This window comes from Octopus sinensis, linkage group LG16 (genome assembly GCF_006345805.1).
Source record: "Octopus sinensis linkage group LG16, ASM634580v1, whole genome shotgun sequence".
Taxonomy (NCBI): domain Eukaryota; kingdom Metazoa; phylum Mollusca; class Cephalopoda; order Octopoda; family Octopodidae; genus Octopus; species Octopus sinensis.
The window spans coordinates 34322755-34333802 of record NC_043012.1 but is presented as its reverse complement, the minus strand read 5'-3'; the positions used below and the strand labels follow the sequence as shown (position 1 = coordinate 34333802).

Genomic DNA, 11048 nt, shown 5'->3' with positions numbered 1-11048 from the left:
TTTATATCTGGCTCTCCTTTATCCAATGTGTTGTTCCATTTTATCCAAGACAGCAACTTGTGATTTGAGGGAGATTTGGCTGCTATTTCGAATGACCGCATTGAAGTTCCATTGTCAAGTCATAATTTTTATATAAGAACTTTTGTCATGTTTAAACATCCAGCTGAATTAAGGATTCCTTTTGCTTTCTTAATAAAAAAATATTTTGTTAAATCCCTCGAAATTGTTGATTATTTTGAAAATTGATAAAAACAGTTTGTTTCGTAAGAAATTTGACCTGGAAAGGGTTCCGTACACATTGAAGCCGGTAGTAGGTTCCCTTCTTAGTTATTTCGTAAGCGGCACGTTTTATTTAATTAGACTCCGCGTTGCAGGTCAGACAATCAACAACGTCGTGGTGTTGAGATCACGTCTTTAGTTTTATGATAAACAATTTTTATTGACAGCATACACAATAAAGGGGGACTAGAGAGCCAACGGGGCCTCTACTGAACTCCAAAAACAACGATAACACTGCAGTCTGGCTTCTTTCACACAACGGATCTCGCAAACACACACACTCCGAGTATACATTTGTAAAAGATTTGGCCATCAGAATATCCTTGTTTAATATTAATCCAGTGATCTATTAAGCCAAACGAGTACCATTCGGTAAGTACCATTGTTTTACTGACCATCTAACATATATATTTTTTTTATATAATGCTGTTGGTATTGAAGTTGTAATTAAGGCGGCGAGCTGGCAGAAACGTTAGCATGCCGGGCGAAATGCGTAGCCGTATTTTATCTGCGTTACGTTCTGAGTTCAAATTCCGCCGAGGTCGACTTTGCCTTTTATCCTTTCGGGGTCGTTTAAATAAGTTACGCACTGGGGTCGATGTAATCGACTTAATCCGTTTGTCTGTCCTTGTTTGTCCTCTCTCTGTTTAGCCCCTTGTGGGTAGTAAAGAAATAGGTATTGAAGTTGTTTCGCGCCAAATACTTATATATAGATTTGTCAGGTTTGTAAGTCTGTTGGTGGCTTTAAAAGACGCAGGGTTATACATTGAAATTTACTCGAATATATTTTAATGCGTCGGTACATCAATATGCAGACGTACCTACCGATATACGATATGAGGTTGCCAAAGACAAGACATGGGAAGTTTAAAGAGGCAGTGATCAAAGAATAATTCTTTAAGTGGTCAGAGATGGTCAACCTCGAACACGAACTGACAGCTATCGTATGTATGTGTTGGGAACATTGGAGGAGCTTTGTGTGAATATATTCACTACAATATACAAAAATGTATGTTTTTAAACATTTATTAATCCGAGGGGAGGCAATGTGAGCAGCAACTAAAGGAAGATTACAAAATCCACAGAAAGATCAAAAATATTCATATATTCACATATTCATTTTATATCTACAGAACAGATATAAAGTCAGACGTTTAAAAATATAATGATATATAAATAAATAAACATTATATAAAATATATAAATATATAAGAATCAGTGATGCGTATATAACCCATTGAATTTACACTTAAACTCATAAAACATTTGATAAAAATTTGTTAAATCAGACGTCGGACTTTATATCTGTTCTGTAGATATAAATGAATATATGAATATATGTATGTGTTTGATCTTTCTGCGGATTTTATAATGTTCCTTTAGTTGCTGCTCACATTGCTGCCCCTCTGATTAATAAGTGAATACAGCTCATTTGAGCGCTACAATTCCAGTCTGTTATATATTTTGAGAGTTGTTGTCACTAGCGATCTCAAGATATAACTTTGTATTTTGTTTTTAAACATTTATTGTATTATCCATCAATATGTGTTAGTAATGGCAAACTGGAGCTGCGACACGGCCTCATCTAACATTTCATTTATGCCACTAATACTGTAAACAAAAACATAAACTTCCCAACACCCCAAATTCGACTTAGTTTAAATTATAAGACAGTCGTACCCTTTTGTGTATGCTAATACATGCAAGTCTGTATAACGTGTTTTTATAGTACATTGTAGATAGTCTGGTCAAACGGAATCCATAGTGATTTTGTTTTTCTGGATCTTTTCGGTTTGAACGGCAGTTTTTTCTAGCGGTGTCATATGAAATTGTCACCCATAATTATGACCCTAGTATCGATCTATTGCATTTCAATCTCTTTTAGGGTTAGGGTTAGTTAGGGTTAGGGTTAGGGGTGGGGGAAGGGTATCTTTTTTTCTTCACAAATGTAAATAAACCCAATCTGTTTCTTAAACGAGGGACATATTCATACGGCACAGAATGCTTTTTAACTCAATAGACGTCACTGATTGGTTGAAATTGCAGAAATTGAAGAAAACAAACAACAAATATTTTACAAACAATAGAATTTTCTCAATAAAGCCAAGAGAAAAAGATGTTTTATAAACACATTCTACCAGTATACGAAATTTAAAATTTTTTAGTTACCTACGAATTATGTTAAAAACTGCCGTTCAAACTGAAAAGATCCGTTTTTCTTACTAGATATAAATCTTCGGGAAACAGTGAAACATTAAACGTTATTGTTATCAGGCCATTCTCTGCTGTTTTAGTGTCGTCAATGTGATGTTTATACCCTGGATTCGTGTATCAACAATATGGATGAAAGTAAATACTTCGGGGTGTATTCTTCATACAATTACTGCAAAGTACTAATATGGCGAGGTCACACAAAATACAGCATATTGAATAATCAATTGAGGTTATTTAAGCAAATAGATAAAAGTTCCCTTTATGGGTGTTTAAAATTTATAAACAAAAGGGATAAGTCCATTAAGATCAGTTTACTAAAATGTTTAGACGGTATTGTTTTCAAATTTTGGCACAAGGCCAGTAATTTCGGGGGATGGAGGAATAAGTCGATTACATCAACCCCAAAGTTTAACTGGTATTTATTTTATTGACCCCGAAAGGATGAGCGGTAAAGTCGACCTCAGCGGAATTTGAAGTCAGAACGTAAAGACTGACGAAATGCCACTAAGTATTTTGCTGATGGTGATTGGAGGAGAGTGGCTAACCTTTAAAGCTATTCATTTTAAATAAGTACTACTGTACTCTCTCTACACGAAAAAAAAATGAGATCAGTATTGTCATGAGGAGAAGATGTGAGTTTTGTGGAGATAGTAGGGTGAGAAGAAAAGAAAAATACGTATTTGGATGTCTTTTGTTAAGTAGAGAAATCACACGCTTTGGGTCTGCCTTTTCATCTGAGATAAATAGAAACAAATTTTTACTTATAAATGCTTTGCTTTTTTTTATCTCTCTCAAATGGAGAAGACAGACCCAACATATCAGGTTCCTATTCTGCTGTATCAGATGAGGAACATTTATATTTCTATCAGTCAAGGACGGTAAATGTATGAACGTATTTAATCATTGTTTACCTGAACTAAACAAAAACAACACGAAGACGAAAATATTTAATGGTTCTACAACTCTAAGTTAAATGATTCACCGCTCTAACAACACCATAATCATCATCATTATCACATCTTCTTCATTGTCATCAACATCATCATCATCATCATCATCATCTTCATTATCATCATCATCATCATCATCATCATTATCCTCATTATCATCATCAAGAATGTTCGATTATTCGCATCACAGTTTGTTATTTTTCACTCTCGCCGTTGTTACAGGTCAATGACAATGGATCTGTTGGCTGTGTGTTTCACTCTGTTGCTGTGTCATGTCTGCGACAGTCAACCAAAACCAGGAACCGAAAGTCCGATGACGTCACTGAAACAACTGACATGTGAGTTTTAGAATCTTCATTGAGAACACTTTGATTAACATTTCATGGACAGAATGAAGAGATGTGGTGGTGGGCGGGGAGAACCTAATTCCTTAAATTAGTGATTCTTAAGTGTTTGGATTCCAATGGCTTCTTTTTTTTTCCTCTAGTAAACTCATGAAAACCCTCTAATAAACGCCACCAAATGAAACAGTATTTTGCTGCTCCTCCTCCTCTTCCTCCTCCTCCTCTTCCTCTTCCTCCTCCTCTTCCTCCTCCTCCTCCTCTTCCTCCTCTTCCTCCTCTTCCTCCTCTTCCTCCTCCTCCTCCTCCCCTCATCTATATTATACTTCAAATCATACGATTGAAATTTCAGATCTGTTTAAATGAAACCCTAAAGGGGGAATCCCAATTCTGATTCTTTGAGAAATATTGCTGAAGTCAGGTACGCTGTACTTTCCGTCAAACCCATAACTTAACAACTAACATGAATTAGAATCTCCACTTAAGTCCTGGGTTCAAATCCCACCTGGGTAGACTTTCGACAGAGGAAAAGCAAAGTTAATCTTAGTGGAATTTAAACTCAGAACGTAAAGGGACGTAATCAAATATCATAGAAGGAATTTTGCCTGTCATTTACATGAGAAAAGGCTGTAGCCGCTGTTTAGCCCCAGGTCAGTCTTGATTGAGCAGATCTAAAGTGAAAAGCATACAAGCCTTGACCATCCAATCCTGTCATTTTCTGCAGATTATATGTACCCAGCTCTTTATTATCCAATGTCCTTCCATTTTTCAGACGGTAGGGTGTGATATGAGGGTGATTTAGCTGCTATTTCTACCCAGTAGAGCGATCATGTAAAGGCTTCCTCATTAGCATGTCATATACATCTAACACTAACATGATGAACAAACTAAATAGTTTAATTATTCACACCAGTCAGGAGGGCAATGTTTCGTATCCTAATACTAGGGCTACATTTTGTCCTGACCAAGACTCAATTTGTCCTGACTCTGCTCTCAATGGTCTAGAACTCTTAGCTGTAAAATCGTAAAACACTGATTTTAGCAGCACTACAACACTGCAGAACTGGACAGTATTTTCATTGTTACAAGAGACCAGCGATATTTATGTAGGGGAAATACTGTCTCTCATCAGGTAAATACTACAAGAAAATTAGAAATAATTAGTTGTGGTTCAGAAACCATCACACCAGATTGTTGTTTACCCCAGGTCAACCTCGTCTTTTTTTCAGGAACACGTAATTCAATGTATCCTAAAGTTTGATCCGAGGAATATTTGGCTGCTATTTTTAGCATACCAAGCAACTAGATAGAGACTCCCTCGTTAAATCTGAACTAATTTTGTTGCTGTTGTTTCATGCTGGGTCAATCCTGCCCAAGCGAAAGATATTCCAATCATAACCATTAGTCGATGGAAAGTCTTTGGATATTGAATTTATGCAGGCAATGTATCTAGAGTTACGTAATTCAATGTGTCCTTCATTTGTAAGAAAGTAGAGTGTGGTTTGAAGAATATATATATCTGCTATTTCTAGCACCCCCGAGCGACCGCAGAGAGACTCCCTCTGATTGCTTAAAACACCGTACTGTTACGTGGGGATGAATGAATGAATGGCTGCCAGAATAAATGAATGAACAAATGGGTGTGTGTGTGAGGGAAATGGAAGTCGGTTGAGTCTTAAAGTGTTGTAACAGTTTCAAGAAAATACTTCCATTTTAAATTATGCGTACTTCCGTGAAATTAAAACTGCTCTATTTCAGATACGCCAGACACCCTACATTTAACCACCACATTTAACTACTCCCTGCAAACACCACAACAAACTTCTGTGTCAACAAATAACACCGAAACAGACACTTCATTATTTCAAGAAGAATCTGGAAACTTAAGCTTAGTGTTATCTACGACGGAGGCAGTGGGAAATGTAACTGAAATTCCTCAACAAGATGCACTGGATGATAATGATCAAGTGATGTATGTAAACAATTTGACTGAGACAGCATCGAAAAAAGTTGTCGAAAACTCAAATAAGAATGATACGGAAGAAAAGTGCAGTGGATATCTTCCGGATGAATCTAATGCTCACCAATTCCAAGTGTTTGCTTTTGAGAGATGGGTCACTCAAAAATGTCATTACGGTTTAATCTGGAACCAAGATCTTTGCCAGTGCGATTGGGCACCCGGACACCAGTTTTTTTCTCCAACTGAAGGTAATAACTTTAATTGGTTGATAAGAATTAATAAAGTTAACTCTTTCATACACTTCGTAGGTCTAGGGTTTGTATTTTCCGTAGCGTTTCGTAAATAACAGGAGAGAAGTTCTATCTACTCCAGAGAATTACAGAGACTGAAGGAATGCAGCATACACAACAGAACGCCTGCACTTCAACTCACGAACCTTAGAGTAGGGAGCCCAATTCTCTATCCCCAAGGTCATTCCACATCGACACTGTATTCGTTGTTCCTCACTGAATGAAGTTAGGTTAGAGTACCTATTGTCTCTCTACCCAGAGGGAAAAACGATGTTACAATTGCCATATTTCTGTTGAAGTTACATAAGAATAATACCTTGAAAGGAAATATTTGAATCGTTCAGAGAATTAGTAGCTGTTCTGGTAGATCCCAGAGAGTAGAAGTAAGCAGATTGTAAAGGGAGTTTGTAACTCAGTTGAAATTACCAGTTGTAGTTTTTCGAACTGATATAGTATCTTTGAGACGGGCTTAATGGTCATGTAAACCCTCGTTTATCTACTTCTTAAGCTATTTTCTAAAATCATTGTTAACAGCAAATATGATGGCGACTACCGTAGTGAAAAATATTAACGACTCGAGTAGACGATGCGGTTTCGATTCATGGTTGTAAGTTATTTCGTTTCTTTTAGTTTATAAATCCCCTTACCGCAAATCTTCGTTATTTTGATTATTTTGGTTGGAGGAAGGAGTTTGTGCTCATGATGCTGGCAGGGCCACCAAGATTACAGAGCTCAATGTGGATAGGACTGATAGCTGCGGGGGTAAAACATGGACAGGAAGGACGGGTATAGTAGTAAGTGTGGTTCCATTGAAGGGGAGATGTAGAACAGTGGAAGGACGGGTGGAGTAGTAAGTGTGGTGCCATTGAAGGGGAGGCACATGGCCTAGTGGTTAGAGCAGCGGACTCGCGGGTTTGAATCTCAGACCGGGCGATGTGTATGTTTATGAGCGAAACACCTAAGCTCCACGCGGCTCCGGCAGAAGGTAATGACGAACTTCTGCTAACTCTTTCGCCACAACCTTCTCTCACTCTTTCCTCTCCTGCATCTTGCAGCTCACCTGCGACGGACCGGCGTCCCGTCCAAGTGAGAAACCTATACGCCAAGGAAACCGGGAAGCCGGCCCTTATGAGCCAAGCATGGCTCGAGAAAGAACAAACAAACAACATTGAAGGGGAGATGCGGAACAGTGGAAGGACGGGTGGAGTAGATAGTGTGGTGCCTGTCATCACACTATGACGACGGGTAGAAAGACGAGTAATTTGGGAAATATTGAATGAAGATGGCAGCCAACTCTGAGAAAGAAAGATCAGTGTAGTGACGGTTGAAAAGATATAGAGGAGAGGCGGCATGGGTGTGGATTAGAGATTTGACTGTGTTGGCGAATGACTTTACACCAATCAGTCGGGTTGCTTTTTTGCTTTTTCCTTCATTTTTTATGCGTTCTGTGATGTGTGTAGGTTTACTTATCCAGCGACCAATATATAATAATTCAAACTAAAAACTGGCCGTCCTTTCCACGTCTGGTTATCCCAAGGACAATCAGCACACTTCAAGACTTTTGATGTCTTCTTCAGGTTAATGTGAACATTAAAGTAACTTTTTTTCTAAGTCTTTAGAAATCAATGCAATTTGTTTCACTGAGATTTCACTATTCTACAATATTTTTTGTGGGTTGTTTCTAAATTGGTTTTAATCGATATTTATTTACTTACGTTCCAGAAGGAGGCTGTGATCTCACCTTAAACATTACATTCGATGAAAGCATCATTCGTGACTACGCAAAAAATGCTTTTATAAGTGTTGAGCAAAAAGTAGAAATACGCCCAGCCAACAGGAACGAACGAGAGGATAGTGTTAGTGGCTATTTCCACCCAGGATTATTACGAATTCTTTTCTTCGCTGGAAACTCATACAGTAATCATCTGAAAATTGAATTTTATTTTAAACGAATAGAATTAGCAACAAACTCCACTGAAATGGTAATACTCTCTAACGCCTGCTATGACAGCGAAAGCAACATCTCTGAATCTACATTAAGTCTCACTCTGTTTCCAAAAATTGATGTAATAGGATTCGCCATAAACGAACACTACGAAGAAGGCCAGGTTAATTTGGTAAGTTAATCACACACACACGCACACACACACACACACACACACACACACACACGCACACGCGCGCGCACACACACACACACACACACACAGCTAATGAGGACGACTGCCTAACAACCTCCATACGATCGCGATTTCGGAATCTCTTCGATGCTAGTTTGTTCAACCTCATAGAAATAAATTTATGTGTCATTCCGGTGACAGCAGACAAGGACAATGTCCATAGTCTTTGCTGACCTTCTCAAATTGAACTTCCTATTGCTATACAGTTATTGTTTAATCCTAATTCAACAATGATTGAGAAGAATTGTGATTAAAAGCGTTCCACCCATGACCATTTCGTATTTTGGTATATTAGGGTGTGCATCAACAATTGCCATCCCTTCTATTTTGCAGGCATTGTGTATCTAAAATTACATTATCCAATGTGCTCTTTATAAAGACTGTAAAGTATGACTTGAGGGAGATTTTGGTGCCATTTTCAGCAGTTCGAGTGACTAAGCAGTGGCTCTCCTTTCACATGTTTTTTTGCTAGTTCAATTCTACAATGACAAAAAATGCTATGCTGTAACTTAATATTCTTGAAACAATTAGAGATGAATTTAAAAAGGATTTCGAAATAGCGAACGTCTGGCTTCACACGTCAACTTAACCTAAAAGTTATTCAACAAAACTAAATACATTTTAGGTATATACACATGCTTTCATGTATAGAATTATTTTGCTGTGTGGTGTTTTTTATGTGAAACGCCTAAAAGAGAATCATATGTCTTCCTTTTCTTCCCATACCAAACACAACAGGAAGCTGAAATCTGGCACCAAGTGAACATTACAATAACAAAAGGCAACGTTGTAATAAATATGGACGGGCAGGAAGTTCTAAAGTCACACATGTTTCCAGGTCAGTGTTTGGTTTTTAACGTTGTTTTCGAGATTTCGTTTTGTTGAGCAGAAAGTGTCGACCTACATACTGTTCTTTGCTTTGTTTTTTTCCTCTTGATTGACTCTGGTTCTGTGGTTAAGTTTGCATCGCAACCACATTTGATCTCTCACACTATGGCAGGCTGGACAAGTCTTTCTTGCAATAGCCTAGGATTGACAATCATACGCGTGGAATGTGTTTGTGAGTGCGTGCGGGCGTGCGGGCGTGTGTCTGTGTAAGGTGAAGTTACTAGAATGTCGGTCTGAAGACTTTACAGTGTTTCTTCTGGTTGTCTATGTTCTTAGTTCAAATCCTATTGAGGTCAGCTTTGCCTGCTCTTCTCGCCGAGTGATAAAGTACCAGATAAGTACTGGGATCCATACATCATGCCCTCTCTCACTCTCACTCTCTCTCTCCTCTCTCTTTCTTCTCTCTCGCTCTCTCTCTCTCTCTCGCTCTCTCTCTCTCACTCTCTCTCTATTGTAATCCAGTCGGCCGTGGTAACCATAATACCTATTTCTTTACTACCCACAAGGGGCTACACACAAGGGGCTACACACAAGAACAGACAAACTACCCACAACGGGCTACACACAAGGGGCTACACACAAGAACAGACAAACGGATTAAGTCGATTACATCGACCCCAGTGCGTAACTGGTACTTAATTAATGATTTTGTAATTGATTTTCTCTGTATAAGCTTTTCCAAACTGAGTCTTAATACGTGGGTATTTTCATTGCTTTCAGAATATATACAGAATTCCCAATGTCCTCTTACCATTGGAGGTGACCCAACTAAACAAAGTTTTTTCTATGGTTACATAGATGATGTAAGTAAAATATCCATTCTCAACTACTCGTGATTTATCTTAGATATTTAAGTGTTAGATAAGATGAAATGGTAAAAATGGTATGGCACCAACTAAATGCCTTCAAAATCTGTCTTTATACTCTTTTACTAGTTCCAGTTAGTGGGTTGTGATAATACTAGGGTAATGTTCTCTTTTCAAATTGCCCCTAAGACTTCATCTGGTATTAAGTAAAATAAGCACTAGTCTTTCACTGATATTATTACATTACCTAGTGTATCTAGGACTACGTTAACAAATGAGTTCTTTTTTTTTATAAGACAGTAAGGTATTAACGGAGATTTTTGTTGGTAATTCTAGCAAATCGAATAAGCATATTAGAGATTCAGGCATTGGTGCGTCAGATGTCAAATATTCGAAATAAAGTTTTCTTTTTAATAAAAAAATCTATTGAAATGAACTTTAATCAGAAAATTTCTATTTTCAGATCTTGCTGTGGAGGCAGTGTTCACCAAATTAAGGACGAAACTGCGATTTACATTTAGATTCTATTTGTAGCACTTCACATGTTTACAATAATTGAAGAAAATTTCATTCATGTTCAATCATTTGAAAAATAAATTCTTTTAATCGTTCATTTGTTGTTGTAAGTGAAATAACTCGTTAATCCAAGCAGTACTTTTAATACTGGCATCTGTTGGTCGTGTTCCAGTATCTTTATCTAACACAAAATGGTTTAATTCACTGTTGTAAAAAGCGACAGTACTATGAAAGAAAACAATTGCTTCGTTGATCTGAAGTATTGAGAAATCCAAATCTGTTTACGGCGAAAGCTCCAATAGGAGCGCTAGCGCTCTATCCGGGATGAAAGGAAATATATATTTCTCATCCACTGCATAATAACACGAAGACGGGTATAAATACCTATTGAACTCAGCTAAGTGGAAATAAACTGATTAGTTCCCCAGGTTAACATATAAGAGGTCAATAGAAGAGGTCAACATATAACCAATATTTATTATATCCGCCAGAAGAGATCGAAGACAAAATCAGTTTCGATACACAGACGGATGGAACTAATCCGACGTTCCACCACTCTTTTGTAGATCAAAAAAAAAAATTTTTAATATTGGTTCAAGAACATAATTTTGTGGGAAGAGCTCT

The 11048-nt window shown here is 37.6% G+C and overlaps 1 protein-coding gene across 1 annotated transcript; it reads left to right on the top strand.

Annotated features, from left to right (window-relative positions):
- The first annotated feature begins 414 nt into the window (after nt 1-414).
- LOC118766613 lies at nt 415-10519 on the top strand. Its single transcript, XM_036510181.1, has 7 exons — nt 415-651; nt 3666-3781; nt 5543-5992; nt 7757-8151; nt 8953-9052; nt 9823-9905; nt 10372-10519. The coding sequence occupies exons 2-7, from the start codon at nt 3670-3672 to the stop codon at nt 10402-10404; spliced, it is 1173 nt and encodes a 390-aa protein (XP_036366074.1). The 5' UTR covers nt 415-651; nt 3666-3669; the 3' UTR covers nt 10405-10519.
- The last annotated feature ends 529 nt before the right edge of the window (nt 10520-11048 follow it).